Source organism: Ciona robusta, chromosome 13, assembly GCF_009617815.1.
Source record: "Ciona robusta chromosome 13, ASM961781v2".
Classification (NCBI taxonomy): domain Eukaryota; kingdom Metazoa; phylum Chordata; class Ascidiacea; order Phlebobranchia; family Cionidae; genus Ciona; species Ciona robusta.
Genome location: NC_143247.1, coordinates 2,312,982 through 2,337,972, shown reverse-complemented (window position 1 = coordinate 2,337,972; position 24,991 = coordinate 2,312,982). Strand labels below are relative to the sequence as shown.

At 31.9% G+C, this 24,991-nt stretch overlaps 3 protein-coding genes across 7 annotated transcripts in view; 1 reads left to right on the top strand and 2 right to left on the bottom strand.

Moving 5' to 3' along the window:
• LOC149725759 (protein crumbs-like) overlaps positions 1-10,123 on the bottom strand; it is a 30,104-nt gene extending 19,981 nt beyond the window's left edge. For 3 of the 5 annotated variants that reach the window (XM_089890986.1, XM_089890989.1, XM_089890988.1), the window contains exons 1-11: positions 9,880-10,123; positions 9,318-9,485; positions 8,835-8,958; positions 8,450-8,566; positions 7,665-7,862; positions 7,053-7,149; positions 6,341-6,442; positions 5,412-5,566; positions 4,843-4,959; positions 4,277-4,387; positions 313-443 (exon numbers count right to left, since the gene is read on the bottom strand). In XM_089890986.1, the coding sequence (XP_089747112.1) occupies positions 313-443; positions 4,277-4,387; positions 4,843-4,959; positions 5,412-5,566; positions 6,341-6,442; positions 7,053-7,149; positions 7,665-7,862; positions 8,450-8,566; positions 8,835-8,958; positions 9,318-9,485; positions 9,880-10,086 (1,527 nt within the window). In that variant the 5' untranslated portion in view covers positions 10,087-10,123. Of the gene's footprint in view, positions 1-312; positions 444-4,276; positions 4,388-4,842; positions 4,960-5,411; positions 5,567-6,340; positions 6,443-7,052; positions 7,150-7,664; positions 7,863-8,449; positions 8,567-8,834; positions 8,959-9,317; positions 9,486-9,879 lie in introns of those variants that run through there. The other 2 variants (XM_089890987.1, XM_089890990.1) reach the window with 2 other exon arrangements.
• Positions 10,102-15,883, bottom strand: LOC149725758 (HORMA domain-containing protein 2-like). The gene has a single exon (XM_089891021.1). It carries the CDS (start codon positions 11,852-11,854, stop codon positions 10,418-10,420), a length of 1,437 nt encoding a protein of 478 aa, XP_089747147.1. The 5' UTR covers positions 11,855-15,883; the 3' UTR covers positions 10,102-10,417.
• A 1,317-nt stretch (positions 15,884-17,200) lies between these two features.
• LOC149725757 (E-selectin-like) lies at positions 17,201-24,823 on the top strand. Its single transcript, XM_089891016.1, has 13 exons — positions 17,201-17,356; positions 17,712-17,797; positions 18,184-18,291; positions 18,687-18,846; positions 19,177-19,392; positions 19,852-20,064; positions 20,938-21,120; positions 21,561-21,743; positions 22,013-22,124; positions 22,536-22,681; positions 23,022-23,191; positions 23,737-23,826; positions 24,126-24,823. The coding sequence occupies exons 1-13, from the start codon at positions 17,305-17,307 to the stop codon at positions 24,225-24,227; spliced, it is 1,821 nt and encodes a 606-aa protein (XP_089747142.1). The 5' UTR covers positions 17,201-17,304; the 3' UTR covers positions 24,228-24,823.
• The last annotated feature ends 168 nt before the right edge of the window (positions 24,824-24,991 follow it).

The following is a 24,991-nucleotide window of genomic DNA, read 5'->3' as shown; positions in this document are numbered from 1 at the left end:
GTCAGTATCGAGCATTGAACCCGGTATCTTTTGGTTACAATGCAAGCACTCAACCACTGAATTTAATACACCGCTATAATATGACATACACATGAAAACAATTCTATTTTCCAATATATTCTGTATGGGTGAGGTCCTTGTCAGAAGACCAGGACTTAAGCCAGATTTTGACTATTACATTATACAGTTAAACATTATACTATATACACTATGGTGTATAAATACAAGGTTAAATAGACATTTAACGGGTCCTTTTAATTAGTGCATGTTGACATAGTGGACATGCACTAATTAAAGGGACCAGCATTTTACCTCGGAGCAATTTTTACCAGTCCACCCCAGTTCACATATGCAGTTATAATCATTTATCTCATTCATGCAAATTGCAGAATTCTGACATGGCTCATTTTCACACTCATTGATGTCTTGTTGGCATAAATATCCTATAAAACAAAAACAATATTTTAAAGATATAAAATAAAATTTAAATTTTATTTTTGAAGTACTTTTATTTAGGAATACATCAATACATATATACTCCAAGTCTAATATAATGTGTATTTATAACTTTGAATACAGTAGCGAAAATAACATTAATAAAAACAGTGAAGAGAAGGGAATTAGCAGTGAAACAACAGTCATTAAAAGCACCCTATATTAAATACAACTTGGTTAAAAGTGTTAAACAAAGTAAAATTATATATAGAGAGCATTTTAGAGAATACACACATTAAAAATATGATCAAAATTGTACAATATGCTATAAGACCAGATTAAAGTACTATATTATGCCAAGTAGCAACAGCATAATATACAAATAGTTTACAGTTGCATATGGCTTTGGTTTTTACCTGTTATGTTAGATAGAATAAATCCAATAATAAACAAGTTACACGTCTTCATGTTTTGAAATATTACAGTACATTCCCTATAACTATGCTGTATTCGAATGAATGAATGTAACTTTTTTATCCACGTGTGGCGGAAAAACAACAGTCCTTATAACACAGGTGATCTGTTTCATATACCTCGTGCTCGCTTATGAGTTACCAAGTATGTAACTTTGTGGGTGATTGTTTATGTTTGTAACATGGCTGACAATTTTGACAGCCCATTAGTGACCACTAAATAAAATGTACTAAATAAAATGTATAACACAGCTTAAAAATAAAAATCAATAAAATTCCTTTTATATATAATTAATATTAATACAGAACTGTTTTTATATAGGGTCTATTTTATTCATAGGCGCCAAACCTGGGGTGATAATAGGGTACACACTTGTATATTTAGGCCACACATCAAAGCTACTATCATCTATAATTATTTACAATTGATTTATAATAAATTATCTGTGTATAGTAGGGTGGGAGAAGATGGGACAACCTTTTTACTCTTTTTTCTCGTACCATTTGATAATAAACAAAAAAAGCCTAAAGAATTATCAAACCGTATCCTCACGACCCCCATAGACCGTTGTTAATTGTTTAAAAACGATCAGGATATTTGGATATTATGCGCTAAAGGTGTCCCATTTTCCCCACAGTACTATACATATAAAGACTATGTAAATATTTAGATGTATAATGCATTGCATCATGTATCTTATTAATAGCATAAGGAACTCTTCATTACATACAAGTACACCAGACAAAGACTTAAGAGCAATTAAACACTTATTAAGACTTAAACTACTTCAAATTCAATTCCTTGTTCTTAAGTATCTGAATTAAGAATCTCAATTCAATTGGTATATAACATAGGCCTAATTGCAAAGACGCTATTAAATAAATTTTAGTAAAATTTATTAAAAAATAGAAACAGATTTTAAATTCTGAAATAGTGTACAATATTTTACAGTATCATAGAAGATACACCCCATTCTATAGTGCAAATATCTAAAATCCATTTCTCATACCGAATTCACGAATTCTAATAAACCCAGGTGCAAAAAATGCAACAGTTTACAACTTATAAATTATTTATATATATATACACATACTTTAACCATTAAAATTCACACATAAATACATTAACTACATAACCTATATAACCCTACATAAGAGATTGACTGTCTAGGATTCAAGATAAACGAATGGTCAGTGAGTAATAGATAGAGTGTCTGCTTTATGTCACAAGAAGATGTATAAATTAATGTAACTTATTCATCTTCGGGTGGCGGGGCAGTGACAGTCGTTATAACACGGGTGTTCTGTTTCATACACCTCGTTCCTGCTTATGAGTTACCATGTATGTAAGTTTGTGGTTGTGTTTTTTTGTTTGTTTATAATATGGCTGACATTTAGATAACCCATTAGTGACCAATTGGTTGGAGCAATTGCCGTTAAGTGTCTTTAAAGCACAATACTTTACAAAACATTAGACATGCTTAGAGTCACAGACAATTAAATAGCAAATGGTTTTTTAATTAACTAAACAAATATAAACAAACTCCTACAGTAAAAAAACAAATAAACTCAATTAGGAATTTGTTTACTAAAAGTCAATTTACGCAGTAATACTAATTAAGTACTTAATAAACAAAGACTCAATGCAAAACAAACAAAACTTGAAGATGAAATCTGCTGTTTTAACAATTTAAAAATAAATAAAATGAGGTTTTGTAATAAAACTGATCAGACCTCAATTTTAATATCAATTTTCAAGCAATTTTAGTTAACAAAGATTTTATGAACACATTTTAACCATTACAGCTTATTATAGTTGTCTTGTAGGCTAAATTGAATAACAATAAAATATATAAATATAGTTAGTTTAATTTTACAGTATAGGCTTCTGGCCTACAGTGTATATACTATATATATATCTTTAAAATATTAAAAATGATAGTTTTTATAACACATGTTTTGCTAAAATTTAACTGTCTAACTGACAACAAGTTTAATAATAAATATAATAAATATTAAATTAACCATTGTAAATTTGCATTAAAAATAGAAAATCTTATACATACATATATATAGAAATATACACACTTAATATTTTGTTATTTATACACAAAAACAGTCCTTTAAATAAAGCTAACACATACACACATAAACTATTTCATAAATTCAACACTATCTATATAATGACAACTGCTACTGACAGATAAAACAAGCCATTTCGTTGAGCAGTGAACAATGAAAGACTAATCTGGTTTATCTACCGTTAAATAAGGCAACACAGCATGAGGTTATTGTAGTCCATTCACAAATCTAAGCTGATTTAACAAGCCAGTTTTTATTAGATAGGATATAGTGTAGTAACTTGGTCTATATTTGCAATTATATTAAAGAGGTTACATGTATGTGAGTGTCCAAACCTAAAATACAACTAAAACATAAAATATATACAAGTTAATACAACTAATAACAATTAAGTCATATGCACAGTGAACTATAATATTTAAACTGAAAAAATCTGCACAAAATGATTATTTATATATTTTAGTAAGTATTTTTAAAGCTTTAGACTATCTGGCATACAATACAACTAAATAACTAATTACCTAAAGTTATAACAAGACAATTCTAATGTTAGAGTAGGAATAAAACTCTGTCTTTATTAATATTATTAACGTTATATACATTAATAATATGTATATATATATTATCTCATCACAATAGATATCTGCCTATACTATAATCTTATTCAACTTTTTAAGCTCTAACTGGATACCACTGTTAGATGTTAATGTTATCTCAGTTTACAAAAAGAAAGAAAGCAAATGATTCCAATTGAACACTACTGCCACCTAGCAGAAAGAAAATTGGCACACCAAAAAAGATACACTGCTTCTGGGCATAATAGGCACCAAACCTGGGGTGGCAGGGTAGGCAGGCCAACCCTGAATTTTCTACACTGCATTAATCAGTAAACATTACAACCAATAAGTTAGAATTGTTTAATTATTATGTTTACTGATTAATGCAGGTTAAAAATTTGAACTCACAGCAGCAAAACCGCTATATTTTACTCCAAGAAAGCTTTGTGACGGCTTTAGCTTCATGCTTCCTAAATTTTGAGATATATACTTTATGAAATTCCCTTGGCAAGACACTTAACAAAAATAACTTTAACATAGTGGTCACTAATGGGTTGTCCAAATTATCAGCCATACATAAAAAAGAAAAAAAATCGCAAAGTAACATACATGGTATTTCGTAAGCAGGCACGTGTGTATGAAACAAAAACACCCGTGTTATACTGACTGTCGTTTTTTTGCCAGGCAAGGATAAAGTAAGAAGTTACATATATACATAAAACAACTGACCTGCATAACCAGGCATGCATATGCATGTAAACTTGTCTATTCCATTTACACAAGTAGCATTGTTCAAGCATGGGTCACTTAAGCATTCATTTACATCTGTACAGTTTGCACCTGTAGAATATAACTGTTTTAAAACCAAATGTAAAACACTTTGTATAACTCTATATGGAATAAACTATAGGCTGTTAAATGGGTCCCAAATTTGGGTCCCTTTTACCTATAGCTTTAGGGTTACTGTAAGGGGTGACATACTGACATGTTATCACAATTTCTGAAACAGGGTGACTTCATATATTTTATTACCCCAGTTTTAAGCGGAAAATGGCTTTACCCTGCTGTTAGGTGTCTATACAAACAAGTAGAGACAAAGTATATTGCATTCACCACATTAATCAATGAGGTTCCCTATGTATGACAAGTTGACAACCATAAGTATAACTGTATTTTAACACACCCCAAATAACCATAAACAAAGAAAAATTAATGCTTAAAATCACAGAAAAAATGACAAACATGGTAAAATAAGTCATTCACAAAATACATTTTTAATTCATTCACATAAATACCTCCATAACCCTTCTTGCACACACAGTAGTGTCTTGTAGGTTCACTAATACAAACTTCAGTTATAGGATTGCATTGATTGCCAATACAGTTGTCAACCTCATTCTCACATCTTGTGCCTGTATGTTTTATATTGGGTTTAATTGAATGAGTGAATTCAAAATTCAAGTTTTCCCTAGTATAGCAGGTAATGATAGTTGTTATAACATGGATGTTCTGTTTCATACACCTTGTGCCCTTTAATGAGTTACCACCTATGTAACTTTGTTGTTTTTTTTTAAAGTACAGGGTGTTGGGTGTAAATTCCACCCCATGTTTAAAGTACAGGGTGTTGGGTGTAAATTCCACCCCATGTTTAAAATACAGGGTGTTGGGTGTAAATTCCACCCCATGTTTAAAGTACAGGGTGTTGGGTGTAAATTCCACCCCATGTTTAAAGTACAGGGTGTTGGGTGTAAATTCTACCCCATGTTTAAAATACAGGGTGTTGGGTGTAAATTCCACCCCATGTTTAAGGTACTAGCACATAATAAAATTTCAATAATAATTAAACAGGGAGTAAAATTCTTACCATAATAGCCCAGATCACATTGGCAGGAATAGCTGTTGATTCCATCTATACACACTCCCTCATTTAAGCATGGATTTGATTTACATTCATTAATATTAACATCACAATTGATACCTTCAAAACCAGGTGTACACAGGCAAATGTAATCACCAATTCTAAACAATAATTCAGTATCTGTTACTCTGCTAACAGGCATAATGTAGAATTGTATTTTTTCGGCCTACCTGGTATAAAAATGTTGTTTTTAAAACATTTTACCAATTCTGACCAAGTCTTGCCGAAAAGCAGAAATATTAGAATAAAAATTATTTTTAGAAACCAAAGGAGTCAAAAAAGGATATAAAAGTAGTGTTTATTAAAGTTGCATTAGAAAAATATAAATAAAAAACAAACAAAGCATAAGTAAAACATGGACAAACCATTTTAAGATATATGGTATAATTATATATATATGAATAATGAATGTATAGCCTATATATATATATAATATCTTAAAATCAGAAAATATTATGTAAAGGGAGTGGAAAACTGGCAATACTATTTTTTTTTGGTTTATTTGTCCTGTCACTTAAAAAGTGACAAAAAAACATTGTTAAAATTTAAAAATGAGTCATTTCGCCCCAGGGGCAGAGGCAATTTAAGATAACTGGACACAGTTAAGTTGTTGGAATATTGTCACATTTTTTAAATATTCCACCCCAATTTTGAAACTTTGTTAAAAAAAACTTTCATTATTTCTATATATATATATATATATTATATCCTTAAAAACTGTTCGTATTTTCTTGTTATAGCAGCCTTAAAACAAATTTCCACAAAAAATAATATAAAATAGTTTTATAAATAGGATTAGGAAAAATATAACACTTTACAGTTTACTTTTATACTAAAATAATCAAGTATAAAAATTAATTAAAACGTATACATACCTGTTAAAACATGTGCCACCATTTAAACATGGGGAGGAATTACATTCATTTATATCCATATTACACTGCGGGCCAGTATAGCCTGTATTTTCACAGTTGCACCTAATGTATATTAACAATAGATTTAGCTTAAATACCTTTATATATTTGTACAACAAAAATTGAAACATTATCTTTTAAAACAGGAGTTTTGGTAAGAAAAAGCATTTAAACTCCATTTAAAATAAAAATATACATTTAAACAGTTTATTTAAATCGGGTAAAAAAATAGGATTTTTTCTTTTGGGTAATAAATAAATTTTGCATGCAATAATACACCAAGCACAATTATCTACTTAAACAAAAAAGCCATGCAATAACATTATATTAAATGACAAATGTAATTTCAAGACGTATTTACTGTTTATAAATGTAGTTATTTATTTATTTTTTTAATGTATTTATATATAGTAAGGTGGGGGAAGATGGGACACCTTTAGCACATAATATTCAAATACCTTATCTTTGATTGTGTTTTAATCAATTAACAACGGGTTATGGGAGTTGTTGAGGACACCGTTTTATAGTTCTTTAAAATGTTTACTACCAGATGGGGCGAAAAAAAATAAACAAAAAGGTGTCCCATCTTTTCCCATCCTACTATAATTAAAATACATTTTGTAAAACTGAAAAAAGAATTTTTTTTATTTATTTTATGTACAAAATCACTCACTCATATGAATTAATGAGATCATGACATATCCCGTGATTATAGCACGGATTTGATTCACAATCACGAACCATGTTCTCACAATTTTCTCCCCTGAAACCTGCTCACAAACATGCAAAAAAAACGCCATTTTTCAGACCATGTCAAAAATTAAATTACATAGGAATTATAGAACTAGCAAAGCTAAAATTATATTCAAAGCAAAATCTATATAGCTATACATGCGTAGAGCAATTAAATTGCAATAAAAAGCCAAATCTAGCAGCCTGGTGCCAAGGTAGACGCTTGCATTGTAACCGAAGGATACCGGGTTTAATGCTCGGTACTGGTAGGTGTATGTGTCTTTAGGCAAAACACTTAACAGACATTTCTTTAACCCAGTGGTCACTAATGGGTTGTAGCACCCTGGATGACAGGATAATAGGCTAACTCTGGCTCAAATCTCAGACCCAATGCCATGCTGTGGGACCTCACCCACATAGAAAAGAATAAAATAATATATATATACCAGACATAATTAAAACAATTTAATCTTTTCATACACATGCAAAAGCACACACTACCAAATTATAAACAATCTAAAAGCAAAGCCAACAAATTAAGCCAAAATGTTACCTTTGTCACACATACAGATATAATGACTTGAATTTAAGCTTGTACAAGTACCATTACCACATGTTGTATTTAAGCATGGGTTATAACCAGTGTACTGACATAATAGTCCATATGTATTGTTTGGGCATTGGCAAGATATTTCACTATTTGTTGCAATGCAAGTACCATTGTGGCAAATAGAATCATTGCATCTTGGACCTGTGTAAAAGTTGATATAGAAATATATAAATATCATAGAATGTATCTTCTGTTTAAAATTGTTTTGCTATATTTAGTAGGGTGGGGGAAGATGGGACACTTTTTCATTATTTTTTTTTCTGTTCCATTTAGTAGTAAACATTCAAAGAGTTATAAAATCGTATCGGCACGACTCCCATAGACGGTTGTTAATTGTTTAAAACACAATCAGGATATTTCGATATTACGTGCTAAAGGTGTCCCATCTTCTCCCATGGCTCCACTTTAGTATAAATATATAATAAGCATATGTCTGTAAGGAAAAATTACTTTGTAAACTATTTCGAAGTTAGCTTTACATAGGTTAGGCGTCAAATATCGAAATTTGCAGTTGGGACCAGGCTTAAAATGGGGAGTTAAAAACTAGCTTGAAATATGTAACAGTCACAAATTTATGGAACAAGTTTTGTAGTTCTGTTTTTATTTTTAAGTTAAGCGTGTTATAACATCAGTCGTTTTACCATTACTTCACATATTTTCACTTTTCTAAACTTTTCCGGTTTTTATTACCATGACTAAAGATAAAAAATAAAATACGTTTGGCTTACCACATATGTTTGTACTGAGTAATGGGCAATTATTCCATTGAACATTAGTTCCATTATAAGCTTGAAAATTAAAGTATGGCCCAGAGGATAAACAGCCATTGAAATTTCCATTTGGATCTATAAGTTAAACATAATATATTAGTATTACATGTTTTAGGTTAATATAGTAGGTTGGAGGAGGATGGGACACCTTTTCGTTCTATTTTCTTGTCCCATTTGGTAGTAAACAAAAAACATATCCTGTGCTAAAGGTGTCCAATCTTCCCCCACAGTACTATTATGTCATTATTTAATTTATTTTCCATTATTTTGTTTTATACACTAATGCAGAAAATAGTAAGAAGTAACAGAATAAAAATATGTTTTATTTATATTTAATTTATACCTTCATTGCCACCAATAAAAGTGACACTACTTTCAGAAAATTCCATGTTAAATATAGTTGGATCCATAATGGAGTTGTACAGCAAGTTAGTATGGTTACCAATAGATAAGTATAAGTTGGAACCCTGGATAAAATAAAAACACAGCTGTAATATTAACTGTTGCAGACAAGAATAACATGAATAAAGTAAGTTGCCTTTTTTGTGTTGTGGGCCAGCGAGAGTCTTTATAACACAGGTGTTCTGTTTCATACACCTCGTGCCCACTTACGAGTTACCGCGTATATAACTTTGAATAACTGAATGTAACTTGATTTATTCTTGCATGGTGGAGGGCCATTAACCTAACATTGTATATGCGCATTCTATTCTATATGAGTGAAGTCCTACAGGCTACAGTTAGGAATTCCATGGGTACTTTGATTTAGACCAGATTTGGGCCATTATATGTATGTATATCCATGTTAGACACCTATACCACATACCTGGTCAGTAGTAGAGTTGTGTTGAAACATAACATGAATCCATTCATTGTTGTTAAAGTTACCTTCATAACTTACAGAGGTATTTATGTTGTCAACAACAGATTGAAGGGAGAATATAACGTCACCATTATCAAGCTTTAAAGTTATGCTGTCTCCAATTATGTTTCTCTGAAAAAAAAAATACATTACAATTTATAATACTAAATTTTTGAATGTATGGCTGATAATTTGGATAACCCATAAAGGACCACTGAGTTGGAGAAATTACTATTAGGTGTCTTGCTTAAGGATATGCTCACAATGGTAGCGGTAATCAACCTTGAACCAGTAATCACTTAGTTAGAACGCCATCTTTTTGAGGCTGACATAGATTTTACCCTGCTGTTAGGTGTCTATACAAACAAGCAGAGCCAAAGTATATTGCATTTAAGTTCAACACATTAATCAATGAGGTTCCCTATGTTTGACAAGTTCCCTTAAAAAATCTAAAAAACATAACGCCTATGCTTATGCTATGCTATTGAAAACACTGCATAAACACAGCAAGTTAAGAACTTCATACCTGATAAAATAAGGTCCCATGATCCATACAAGTTCTAAAAGAAAATCCAGTTTGCGGTCTTAAAACATCCAACACATTCGAGAGTTTTGCTTTAGACGTGCCATTAAAGTATCCGAACGAGTGTATCCCATTTGCTACAGTGAATTGGCAGAGCACAGTTTTAAAAATGTTAAAAAGTAAAACTACATAAAACGTAGGCAGCCACATTGTCAGTGATACTACCTAGAAAGAACAAAACAACAAAATATTTAAATTCAAGAACTGCTAATGTAACAATCATTATTTAATTTCAAAACAACATTAAAAAAAAAACAAGTAAAAAAAATTAAATTGAAACATTTTATAGACACATTTTTAATAAAAAAAAAACAAAAAAAATTAATTAACAAAACAATTATATAGGTTTTACTATTTACATTTTTAGCAAAAAAACAAAAAAAACACCGAAAAAATTATATATATCTGCTTATTAAAAAAAGCAAAACAATAATAATATAGCTTACTGTTCACATTTTTAGCAAAAAACAAAAAAAAAACTTTATTGGTTTTTAACAGGGTGGCATTTTTGTTTTGACATTCTCTGTCTTTTCCGCTGCCCTGCAGAACGCCTGTCAAAATCATCTAAAGACGTCTGGCTTGTGAGTATTGACATGGCTGCTTCTGTATCATATGTGTTAAGAGAATGTTTCCCAATAAACTGTTGCCTTTTTGTAGGGATTTTGGGTTTTGGAAATATGGTGTTCTGAACAGGCTGCAAAATTTGACTGGGGTGATTGGTAAAAGTATCATATGTGTCCTTAATATCCTCTTTAAAAACTGCTTTTAAAATTCTCTTATTTACTATTTTTTTATGGTTTTTCATAACAGACACTGCTTCTTTATCAATTAACCTTTTAAGCAACTTTTGAGCCATAGCTTTTGAGCATAGAAAAGTGGACGTAATAACGTTTATATTAACTGTATCTAACTCTAGGCACTTAAGCAGTAGTCTTCTCCAAAGACATAATGTTTTCTGCTGCTCTGCTGGTATATTGGCTAAAGTAGGATCAGTACATTCCTGGTTCCCAGTGTCACAACATATATGACAAATATGGGAACTTGGCGTTTTTGACTCATTGTAGATACAGTAGCATATTGCGTGTTGCCAGTATTTACAGTTAGAACATTGGATCATTAAGTCGTCATCGTCTACATCGTCACATGGGCAACGAACGCCCTTATCTTCTTGTATGTCTACATCCATAGCGCTCTTACTGGCTTCAGAATTTATATCGTTTCTAGTAAACTGGTCTTCAGGGGTGAATACGTTAAGCTTCATGGTATTGTATGGTGTTAGAATTTTCCCCACTTTTATATTAATTTGCCGCTCTGTGAGACGAAGTGTGTCGCTTTCAAAGGCCTCTTCAAAACCAGGGGGCTGATAATTTTCAGGTTTTTTATCGTCATAATACAAAAGCCTCATGGTCATGTAAGATACAGGTGGTAGAGCCCCTAAATGGCTTGTCAAAGTTTTCAGATTACGTAGGTAGCTTTCAATGGATTCCTGGGTCTCAGCTTTTGTCGGTACAGTTAGAATTTTCGTTGTTTGGTCCCCAACTTTTGCTGTAGTAACCAGAGTCCCATTTTCATATGTGATGTTGTATGAATATGTTTCTATTATACTATGCGGGTCATTTTCATCACTTAGTAGAGCAAATACGACTTGTTTTAAACAGCCTTTATCAATGGCGTCAAATGCTCCATGGATCCATTCTGTCACTTTTCCAGGGCCACCCGTTTCTTTCTCTTTTAATATTTTAAATGTTGTGCCAATCCCTTTAATTGTTCTGTCTGAATATGCACTGTCATGAAATAACTGTCTGTTATAGGTAATGTTTGAGGTAGAAATTGCTAACATTCTTTTTATAAATAACTTGCTTTCTTCTTTTGTGAGGGATTCTGTGTTCTGAACTCTGCTCTTGCATGCTAGTGGCATTTTTGCTTTTTAACAAAAACTATTAGTATTCGTCAACTGTTACAAAAATCAAAATTTGATATAACTTGCAATTTCCTGTCGAAAATTAATGTAACTTTGTGTGTCAGTGTGTGCCACACAAAAAATGAGCAATGTATACAAAGTTAATATGGTATGGATCTATGGTCATTACACAATAAACTCAAAGAGCTATAATAGTCTTTCTTTTTTCTCGGTAGTAAAATATGACAGAAAATAAAATATCACCCACAAAGTTACATACATGTAACTCGTAAGCGATCACTAAATGAAACAAAACACCTGTGTTATAAATTTAAATAATTTAAGCTGTCATCAATTTATTCATACAAACATAAAAACACACAGAAATAAATTGTCTATTTTATAAATACAACATAACATTCAAACTATGTTAATTTAGTTTTTGGAAACAATGCTGCCAAAGAATACTGTGGAAACATCATTTAAGCTAAAAATCTGCACCGAAAACTTAAAACGAAACTTTTTAAACTAGATAACATTAAGTTAAAAAAAGTCTTTCTGCCCGAATGACAGAACAGATAGCTAAGAATCAAGTGGCTTTTTCACCACACTTTAAACGCACTTCATACTTCAAGTGTTTTAAACCTATACACGTTCTAAACTAGAATTGGCAAGACAATATTTAAAAGGTTTTATTTAAAAAATATTCAAAAGTTTTCGCAAAAATTGAACCCAGTGGACCCTCATGGGTTGGCTAACTTTTCAGCCATATATAAAAATCTCCCAAAATAATTACCCACAAAGTTGGATCTGTAAGCTGGCAGGAGGTGTATGAAACAGAAGATCCGTGTCATATTGACTGTGGTTAAGTATCGCAAAAGGTAACAATTTACCTCGCTAATTTTTATAAATTTTCCTATTATGTTTAATAAATAAATACGGTTTAATTAGGTTAACAATTTGGAAAAAAAAACCCTACATCTACATTATAGATTTACATACGATTATACCTAAAAATACAGACACATATAAATATACATTATATTTAAATACAAAATTAGTTAGTTCAGCCTTATATAGCTGTTTAATTAACACATTGTATTAAAACATCATTTTTTACTATGTTTAAAAACCCCGAAGCGCACGAGGTGTATGAAACAGGACACCTCATACTTCAAGTGTTTTAAACCTATACACGTTCTAAACTAGAATTGGCAAGACAATATTTAAAAGGTTTTATTTAAAAAATATTCAAAAAATTTAACCTAGTGGACCCTTAAGGGTTGTCTAACTTTTCAGCCATATATATAAAAAATCTCCCAAAATAATCACCCACAAAGTTGGATCTGTGGTATCTCGTAAGTGGACATGACACATGAGGGGTATAAAACAGAACACCGGTGTTATAATGACTGCAGTTACCCCGTCACAAAAGAAAAAATAATTTGCCTTATAAACTTGGAGTTTTTTCTATCTTGTTTAATAAATTCGGTTTAGGTTAACAACTTAGAAAAAATACTTCTTTTTTACACATTTACATTTAATTATATTATAAAATATATAATAACACACATATATATATACACACATTTAAATACAAAGTTATTTAGTTCAGTCTTATATAGCTGTTTAATTAACATGTATTAAAATACCATTTTTAACTATGGTTAAAAGTAACTCCTAAGCGGGCACGAGGTGTATGAAACAGAACACCAATGTCATAACGACTACCGTTGCCCCGCCACGCGAGGATAAATAAGTTACCTTTAAATTTTGTTAAAGCGACCGCATGAACGAATACCGGTTTAAATCTAGTGTACTTAGTAAACAAAACGCACAGAACTACTCTACCGTGTTACGCTACAGAAATTTGCGATCACATTTCAAAACAAAACTCGTCTGGATATGACGTCATTTTAAATACCCTAGTGTTGTCCATTTAAAAACACGCATGGTCTTTATATTTAAATAGCCCATTGCTATAGTACGGTATACAATATATAAATGTAATGTGTTATATTGTCAGTCATACATTTTTTTAATTATAAAAAATAGTTACCCATAAAGTTACATACGTGTAACTCGTAAGCAGGCATGAGGTGTATGAAACAAAACACCCTTGTTATAACGACTGTCGTTGCCCCCACGCAAGAATAAATGAGTTTAATTCATCCGTTCGTAACATTATACATTTATATATATAATGTAAAATATGGGTAAATTGAATAACCCGTAAAAATACATTTTATAATGCAAAACGTAGATCTTACCGTAGTTTTGAAGGTATATCTAGCAAAAAAATGTAAAATACGCACAATTTTTAGTACTTTTACCACATTAGCCAGTATTCTTACAACATTGGTGTACGTAAATCGGCGCAAATAACGAGGAAATTGTTGGGTATTTTGATATTTTACAGAAATTAAAATGGCCAGCGTAATCAAACGTCTATGCTGGTCATATTTAATCGCATTTTATTTAATATTTTGTTTAAAAAAACGTAAAAAAGCACAACTTTACTAAATTCACTAATCTAAAAAATGATTAATTGTTTTGGTATGCATGAAATTGGAAACAAAAATTAGTGTTGTTCCGCCAAGTTCATTTTAACGAAATAGCGCAGTTTTCTTCAAAAAGGAATAAAATTGATTCGTATTTATATAAAATAAAGTAATATTTACTGTTTTAAAGTAAATATTTCTTTGTATTAAAGTATGTTCTAATAGTTAACACTGCTGTATGAATTATGACGTAGTAAGTTTTGACAAAATGACGTTTTTACCGCGGATGAAAGTTAAATTTTCCCGCCAATTTAATTACAGATTTTTAATTTTTTGGTAAACATTTGGGGAGTGAAAATACCTATTTAAAAAAATATAATTTAGGTCTTTTTTTTTACAAAAACGTATGTTATTAAATGTTTGTGTATATTAACTCCCAAATTACCTTTACCGGCAAAGATTCTGTCTTTAATAGCTATAATGTGCAGTTCCCGCAGAGTCCAACCATTTCTATTTGCTCTATATGCCAAATAAAACAATAAGCGTGAAACGCAGTGTTTTAAATATATAGGTTTAGCGGCCACGCCAATTTTCTTCAAGTATAGTTTTTACCCGTCGCGTTTTTTTGTAACGAATATCGTTAATTCCCTTCTCTTCGTTGTGTTAAATACTTGATATTCGTTATCGTATTCGAAGATTTAAATAAAATTTGATGTTATATATATACTACATGCATTTAGAAATGCACTAGAAATACTATCTGTATCGATAAAACATTTGAACCCGTATACACTATGCTAGAAAAAATCTAAACTTTTTCATAATTTAATCATTTTCGGATCCGTTTGACCTTGAGCAAAAAAATGCATTGCGACATGCCTGCAAAAGCCAGTTCAAGCGAGTCCAAACCGGATCAAATCAAGGCTAAACCAGTACTTTAAATGTCATAGTCTGTATACCTATAATAGCTATAGTTATAATTCCGTTTTTGAATTGTTGTTTTTAAGCGACGTCGTATAGTAATTATTAACCTATACCGTGAGGTCATTTGTACAAAACTGCAAAACAATATAGACTAGACTGGCGACGAGACATTCAAATTAGAAGTTACGGTTCGCCACCACAAAAATAATGTTTAATAAATGTTATAACGTGATTCAGAATTGCGTTTGACTCATAACTGCTTCACACATAGTAATTAGCCATAGTTGTAAATTAATGCATAGTTTTTGTGTCTGCTAAACCCCTTATAAAAGGAACATCTCGTTTTGAACCTATAGTCTTATTTACTTACTACAAACGCACGTAAACGTTTATTATATGCTATATATTCTGCTGTTCTTGCTACCAGGCATAGTTTAACATATAAAGTAGCTCATATAGTCTAAAAACGTTAATTATTTTATATTAAAACCTCGTTTTTTACCTGTAAACTAATTTACTGATATTTATATGTGTATTACTTACTGTATATAAAACCAGGGATTCTAAATACTAAAACATCTGATGTATAAATGGTAGTAAAACTGTACTAAACAGCAAATTTCGGGCGGAAATATGCATAAATAAGCTCAGGAACTGGACTATTTTGTTTTTTGGTGATTAGCGAAAGAATGTACCGTAGTGGGCATATACACAAAGTCACGTGTGTGTATATGACGTCATTATAACAATAGCAAATGCACTATAGCGTGCAAAGCTTTATTTTACAGATTAACCATTTCATTTAGACAGGTATAAAACATGTATTTAATCTTTATTTATCGTATTTTTTACCCAAGAGTTTACGCTTTTACGTTAAGGCGCATTCATTGTTAAACTAGTTTGCATTTTTTCTGGGTTTAAAAAATTATAATGCGATAAATTTTATATTTTAGTGTAATGAATTAATTACTGAAGAATTTGCAGCATTTTTCTGCGTTTAGAAACTATTTTAAATTCTAATTATAATTACCTTGTATGCTTATAATTACGCGGGCATTTATGTTTTATTTTTATGCGGTTTTAGGCTTTGGAATTTCGCAGTAATTAAGGGATTTCATAATTTTCCTTTTGATCTAACAAATTTTTGTGTCCGTTTTACACTGCTTTAGGATTGCCTATACTTAAACCGCAATGCTAATTGCAAAACGCGTAGGCATATGTAATCCAATATTTTTGCCCATTTTAATATTGCTTGTACAAAACGACTTCCGAAAACGTTTATAATACGTGTGGGCTAATGTAAAACGAATTTTTGGCAATTAAACCCACATAAAAAAAATTATTTTAAGTTTAAATTACAAAATTCTAAAATGTTTGCCGATCGGTTATTTTTCTGGTCGAGGTATAAATAAGAGCATGAGGTCTAAGGCCAGAGCATAGAGCTGCAAAGGTCAGCCAGATCGGGTTAAACGCAGCCAATCCTGGTTTCGAGCGAAATTCGAGGATATAAAAGAGTGACTCGCGTAACTGAAATCACAGTCGAAACTGTACAAGTCGAAAACTGAAAACCGTGCAAGTATAGCGACTGGGAAATGTAATAAGAAATTCTTATGCAGATATTATATATCTGTATAATAAGTAATATGTTCTACTTAATTTTAAATGCAATAAAGTAGATTATATACTTTTCGCATTTAAATCTACTTTTACTTTGCATTTAAAACCAGGCTGATTTTTTACCTGTTAAAATCTAAGTCTGTATAATTACATTTGCACTTTTGCATGCTAAAACTAAAACTGCAGCGCTATTATAAATAACAAAAAAATGTAAAAAAATCCGGGAATTCGGCCCTGATCTAGTGCTCATGAAGTTGGACGATTCTCGTAACAAAAAAACAGTCAAAATTAAGTGCTACGTAATATATGGCTATTTTTTGTCAGTTATATATTTCGTAGCACTTAATTCTGACAGTTCTATTAAAAAAAATTTTTGTACAGGTATAACTAGGAATTTATTTCATTAGTTATTTAACCGGACTCAAAATGAAGTTTTTGTCAATTGCCGTTCTTGTGCTTATTGTCAATTACGCTACAGGTATGTACAGTGTATAATACAGTGGGGTAAGATGGATACCGTTAGCATATAATATCCCATATTTTCTCTCCTGGTCGTGTTTTCAACAATTAACAAGGATACGGTTATATAGGATACGGTTATATAATTCTGTAAATATTTTTTGTTTTCTACCGAATTGGACGAAAAAAAAGAATAAAAACATGGCCCATTTCGTCTCATTTAGTAGTAAACAGTAGTCTTCACAACTCTAAAACGCGTTTTTAATTTTTAAAAACACAATCTGAAAAGATATAAGCTATTATGCGCTAACGATATCCATCTTACGCCACAGTACTATATGTACCATGCAATTTTAACTCATTTTGTTACACAGGTCTTATGTGCTACGAATGCACTGAAGCAAAATCGACGGCCGAGTGTTTGACGAAGGGGCAACTTACAAGATGCAATGCAAACGAGGTATAGATTATTTTTAAAGGGCCCATTTTTAAATACCCTTTAATTTTATTAGTACATATATTACTGTGGGGTAAGATGGAAACTGTTAGTAGGCTAAATAATATCCCATATTTCCTAATCGGGTTTTTAACAGTTAACAACGATCTTTTAGAGTCGTGAGAATACGGTTATATAGTTATGTAAATATTGTATATATATCCCATTTTCCCCAACCTACTATACGTGGTAAGCGTACGAGGTGTGTAAAACAGAACAGGCGTGTTATAACGAACGAACGCTGGCTTTCGGGGTAAGTTGGCACGCGGGGTAAAATGGCACGAGGAGCGAAACGGTACATGAGGCAAGTTGGTACACCTTTTGAATATTTATTCATATTATTTTTGCAGGGTTCTTGCCAAACGGTGCTACGGTTCCATAACTACTGGCAACCACAGGGCATGACCATTACAAAACTGTGTAAGCAAGATTTGGCTTGCCAGAACAACCTTAAACAGGTAAAGTAATCATTTTGGTATATGTGGTAACTTGTAAGCGGTACAGATGTTAGTGCGCCTGCCTGTAACATAAAAGTTACAGGTTCAAGGCTTGTCGCTGCTACCATTGTGGACGTATGTGTTATTGGGCAAAATACTTAACAGCAATTGCTTCAACCCAGTGGTCACTAATAGGTTGGAGCAATTGTTTGACATACATTAAAAAAACTTTCTAAAAGTTACATAACTCGTAAGCAGGCACAAAGTAAAATAAAACAAAACACCCGTGTTATAAAGAATGTTCTTACCCTACCCTGCAAAGATAAAACAACATTCAAGAAACAAAAATGCCCCAAAATTTCACTACATTAAACTATACATATTACATACCATCTCAGTAACACCATTTTTTTTAGAACTCCATCAACTGCCGCGAAGACCAAAAAAACTCGTTTTGCTTTTGCTGTTGCAAAGGTGACATGTGCAATGACGACACAAACTTGATCGGGTGCTGGAACGGGACTTTACCCACGACCCCACAAGCCCCAAGTGATGCCCCGTCACCCCCAGCAGCAAGTATGTCAATTTTGTCATAATTTTTTTTTAAGGGTATAAGATAGATATATATGTATGTAAGTTAATGATTCATTAGGTTAATTTTTATTTGTTACATTCATTCATTCACTTAACTAAATAAGTTACATTCATTCATTGACTCATTTAACTAAATAATTAACATTCATTTGGCCAAAAAAGTTCATTCATTCCAATAAGTTATTTAACTAAAGAAGAACATTCATTCATTTACCTAATCAAGTAACATTCATTCATTTATTCATTCAACCAAAATAATTTACATTCATTGATTCACCCCATACAATATCTCAAAGTTTCATCTCTTTACAGTAAAAGAAGCCCCACAAAATGGGACATGCAGGGCATTGATTGAAGCTTTGCCCCAATATGTCGGTGGGACATTAGAATGCACACTGAGCTGGTTTTACGAGTCCGTATGTACACATATCAGCGTCATTAATCCAGGCTTTAGCTTCACGAAGAAATGTGTATATGACTTTGAATATGAAGTTTTTAAATGGGAAAATGGGCCACAACCCCTTAAAGGTAAAAGCATCAAATTTACTTATAAAAAATAGTTAACTGTCGAGGCTCAGCAGTTATTGTGCCAGCCTCTAACCCAGAGGTTATGGGTTCAAGGCTTGGCACTGCTATTTTTTTAGCCAAGTGTGTCTTTGGGCAAGACACTTAACAGCAATTGCTCTAACCCAGTGGTCACTAATAGGTTGTCTAAATTGTTAGCCATACATAACAAATATAAAAACAATCACCACAAAGTTATATACTTGGTAACTCGTAAGCCGGCACGAGGTGTATGAAACAGAACACCCGTGTTATAACGACTGTCGCTTCCCCGCCATGCGAAGAAAAACAAGTTACATTCATTCAATTATTTAAAATAACAAATGACATTAGAATTATACACATAAATGATACTAACATTATAAAAATTACATTAACGTTAATAAAATTCACATTTTACACCTGTATTTATATAAATTACAGACGCTGAGCCGGTTACATGCCCTCCATTAGAAGAAGTTGCAAACCGTGAAGTTTTATGCAGTGATGATTTTAACATCGGATCCATATGCGAGTTTTACTGTGACCCATTTCCTGGATACAAACTGCAATCTATTTTACCAATCCCTACCCTAGAATGTATCCCAGGGGGTAGCACAGGTGCCCTATGGATTGGAGAGTCGCCCATCTGTGTCAGTAAGTGACCAAGTTCCATTTTTTTTAATTTTATAAAAAAAAATAAAAAAAATTTTGAAAAAATTTTTCAAGGAATTTTTTTTTTTCTGATTGTGTTAATTTTTCAAAGGTAATATAGTAGGTTGGGGGTAAGATGTACATGTTATTATTTCCTTTTATCATCCCATTTGTTAGTAAACAAAGAATATAGTACCGTGGGGTAAGATGGATACTGTTAGCACATAATATCCCATATTTTATAATCGTATTTTTAACAATTAACAACGTTTTTGTTAAAGTCATGAAGATACAGTTATAATTTTGTAAATATTCTTTGTTGACTACCAAATGGGACGATAAAAATGAAACCATCATACCCTAACTTATTATACCATATCATTCTTTTAAGACAGTGTAACAAAACAGCATGCACTGGCCAAAGGGCATATTATGCATAGACATTAATTTCATTTGCACGCAAAAATATTGTTTACTATCCTTATGCTACTGATAAGTAATTGAAATTTTCTGCCCAATCTATTCTCTAATTGGTGCATTCAAATTTAAACCAGCCAATTAGGATAGATAGGAACAAGGCCTGTTTTCACGACCATTAGAGCTTTTTAAATTGCTATTTAATACAGCTAAGTGCCAGTAATTGTGAAAAAAAAAACAAATATAATAAAAGCTAATATAAGTCTTTCTGTACTAAAAAAAGCATATTTTAGTTACTACAACAAAATTTATGTTAATGGGCCAACTCTGGCTTGAAACCCAGGTCCCCTGGTGTGTCTCGCTGTAGGACTTCACCCATATAAAAAAGTTTAAAAAATTCGCATTTCGAAAAATGGAACTGTGCATTTTGACATCCATTCATCCTTTCATTCATTACAGAAACAACATGTGAGCCAGCATATACCCCAAAAGTAGGCATGGCCCAATACTCGTGTACTAAAGGTAACGAATACAACAGCATATGTACTTTTGCATGTGCTGATGGGTATGGCCTTTCTGGAAGCGAAAATGTAACATGTACAGATGTTGAGGAATGGTCTGGCCCATTTCCAACGTGCGAATGTAAGTTATTGTTATTTATATTTATTATAAGTTTATGGGTTTGGGGGGAAATGGAACACGTTTCGTGGGGAAAGATGGGACATTTTTAATTGAATGACTCCTATATACTGTTGTTAATTGTTTAAACACGATCAGGATGTTTGAATATTATGTGCTAAAGGTGTCACATCTTCCCCACCCTACTATATGTATATATATATATATATATTTATCAAAATCAATAAAAGTTACATACATGGTAACTTGTAAGCGAATATGAGGTGTATAAAACAGAACACTCAGGTTAAATCCACTATCATTACCCCACCACACAAAAATCAGTTACATTTATAACTTAAAAGCAAACACGAGGTGTATGACACAGAACACCGATGTTAAAACAACAATCCCTACCACACAAGAATAAAGAAGTTACATTCATTCAATCAAATTATTTACAGTGCTGACTTGCCCTACATTTACTATACGTGGTGGAAACGCTGTATGCTCAGATGGGAATAATGTCAATTCTGATTGTCTTGCTACGTGTGATGACCCAGCGCATGTAATTTACCCACCGTCGTTTGAAACTGTTACGTGCCAGGCGAATACAACATGGACAGATGACGCACCCTGCTGCGTGTGTAAGTATTGGGGTAAATGGGTAAATTAATGAATTAAAAAATGAATGGATAAATGGGCGAATAAATAAATCAACATAAATTTGTATGAATAATTGTCATTTATTATCATGTGGCTTTTAGATATAAAAATTTGTACCGAAAAGACTATAGAACTTGTGAATAAATTTAAAATAATAGAACACCTATGTCATAACGACTGTCATTACCCTACCACACAAAAATAAACAAGTTACATTCGTTCATTTATATTTCACATTTTAAATTCACAGTACCATGCCCGCCCCATGTTCCAACTGACTTAGTTATCATACTGGATGCATCTAGCAGCGTTAATGAAGATAACTGGCGTCGTATAAAGTCAATCACGGTCCAACTTATCATGTGAGTAATATCACGGTTCATGATACCTTCATATATGATTTTTTTATGAAATAATGTCTTTCATGAAAAAGACTGCCTCATGTTTTATGATATGATTTCATATGAAAAGACTAAATCACTTTGTGAGTATTAGAACGATACATGATAATTTCCTATATGAAAATTTGTTTAAAATATTGTATTCGTGAAAATGACTGCCCAGTGTTGTATGATATGATTTCATATGAAAAGAATACATCACTATCGTGAGTATTATCACGATTCATGATACTATCATATGTAAGTTTTTTACCCTCAAATTTTAATTTTAATTGTTTAAATTTACCCGTTTACCTAAAAGTTTCGACAGTGAGCATAAGGTATATATATACAAAAAATACACCCAAATTAAAAATTCAATTTTTTTTACAGCAAATTCATGAGTTCAAAGTCCACCCAATTTGCAGTGTTTCGCTACAATAATCGGCCAGATGTTGCAACACAGATCTTGTTGCAAAATACTGATGATGCGGCAGCACTGCTAAATGCTATTGAGAATATACCATATGGGGGTGTAGGTAAGATATTTAATGTAAAAAGTATATGTGTATATAGTACTGTAAAATATATATATATATATATATATATATATAAATATAATGTTTTATATATGTGGTAACTTGTAAGTGGTCACAACACACAAGGTGTATGAAACAGAACACCGTGTTATAACAATTGTCGTTACCCCGTCAATGTGAGGATAAATAACTCAGATACGTGGCAACTCGTTAGCGGACACGAGGTGTGTGAAATAGAACACTCCTGTTATAAAACAACTACCATTGCCGCACCACACAAAATTAACTTCATTCATTCAATTTTTGTATACATAATATAACATGCTTAATATATACACAGGTACTAGGACCGGCATAGCACTGGGCCATGCAGCTGATGTCATTTTGCATACCGATAATGGCAACAGACCAAAAGCTGCTGACATTGTATTGATAATGACAGACGGACAAGTTAATGTGAATGACAATACTCAAGTACCAGCAGATGCATTACATAACATGGGTGCTACTGTAAGTATGAAATGAATGAATGAATGTAACTTGTTTAAACTTGAGCGGTAGGGTAATGATAGTTGTTGTAACACGGGTGGTCTGTTTCATGCACCTCATTCCTGCTTACGAGTTACCAAGTATGTTATTTTTATTGAGTGAATATAACTTATTTATTCTTACATGGCGGGGCAACGACAGTCGTTATAACACAGGTGTTCTATACACCTCGTGCCCGCTTATAAAATGCAATTAAATATATAGTACGCTTACCAGCAAAGAATATTTACAGAATTATATAACCGTATCCTCACGACTCTAAAAGAGCGTTGTTAATTGTTAAAAACACGATTAGGAAATATGGGATATTATATGCTAACGGTATCCATCTTACCCCACAGTTCTAACAAATGTTTAATTTTTGCTTACAAAATGATACTACTTTTAGAACAGGCCATTTTACTATTTAAAAAAAAGGGAAAATATGGGACATTATGTGCTTACGGTATCCATCTTACCCCACATAGATAAATACCCAATAATTAATACAACATATCATATAACAGGTTATGGCCGTTGGTATTGAACCAGAAAAATTTGGCGGTCGTTTCCAATTAGAAGAATTGTTGGATATTACTCAACAAAATAGAAATCATGTAAGTTTAATTTCATTTTCTATGAATGAATGTAACTTATCTATCCTCATGTGGTGGGGCAATGACAGTCGTTATAACATGGGTGTTCTGTTTCATACACCTTATGCCCGCTTATAAGTTACCGCTTATGTAACTAAGCGATTAATTTTTTTTAAAACTATAACTGACAATTTAGACAACCCATAAGTGACCACTCGGTTGGAACAATTACTGTCAAGTCTCTTAATAATAAGCCATAACGTTCACACAAAAACTGACCAAAAAATATTTTCTCAAAACTAATTAATTTTTTTTGGCAGATTTTCTTACCAGATGGTAGCACAGTCGTAAGCACTGTTGATGAAATAAAAACTGCAGTGGAAAATCTAGCATGCCAAGATCTATGCAACAAATACTACTGATACTTAAAAATGTTCCAGTACCATGGGCGCCAAACCAGGGGTGGCAGGGTGGGCAGATCAACCCCGAAAAAAATTTGCACTGCATTAACCATTAAATATTGGGACAAATTTTGTTTTAAAAGATGCACAATGAACTATCCCTGCCTCCCCTGTGTTTTACAAAGTTTGGCACCTATGTTTAAAATGCAATATGTTCATTATGTTATTAACATACTGCCTTAAAAATTACTGCAATGTATTTGTAAAAAAAACATGTGTTTAACCTATTTTTAGCCACTTATATAACATAACTACTTACTGCTCTATAATAACCTTCTGCCTTTATAAGTTATGGCATTCTATTAGTATTAAAAACTACCAAAATTAACCCATTTTGAAAATATAGATAAACTATACTTATACACATTATATTAACATATACCTTTTTCATTTACAGCAGTATACTAAATCACGAAATTTAAAACATTTTGCAATATTGTGTATGTGCCATTTTTCTGCATGTATATAAATGTAACTGCCAATGTATTAGAACTGTATACTGCCTTGTGTATGAGCTATAACATGTGTATTGTAATAAATGTACCACCAGAAAAAAATGCTTTCATATTCTTATTGAGCAATTTAAACATGTCAAAATATGCCTTTTCTGTAATCGAATTGCTAAAAAGTAGCACTTAAAAAAATAGGCTACAAAAGGAATATTATAGTAGGTTGGGGTAAAATGGTCGATGTTCTCATTCTCTTTTCTCGTCCCATTTGGTAGT

Bases quoted from the DNA above. Each gene is read 5' to 3' on its own strand.
- LOC149725757 (XM_089891016.1), top strand. From the start codon at position 17,305: ATGAAGTTTTTGTCAATTGCCGTTCTTGTGCTTATTGTCAATTACGCT. The intron at 17,357-17,711 runs GTATGTACAGTG...TTTGTTACACAG, and splicing joins TATTGTCAATTACGCTACAG to GTCTTATGTGCTACGAATGC. The intron at 22,125-22,535 runs GTGAGTAATATC...TTTTTTTTACAG, and splicing joins ATCACGGTCCAACTTATCAT to CAAATTCATGAGTTCAAAGT.
- LOC149725758 (XM_089891021.1), bottom strand. From the start codon at position 11,854: ATGCCACTAGCATGCAAGAGCAGAGTTCAGAACACAGAATCCCTCACA.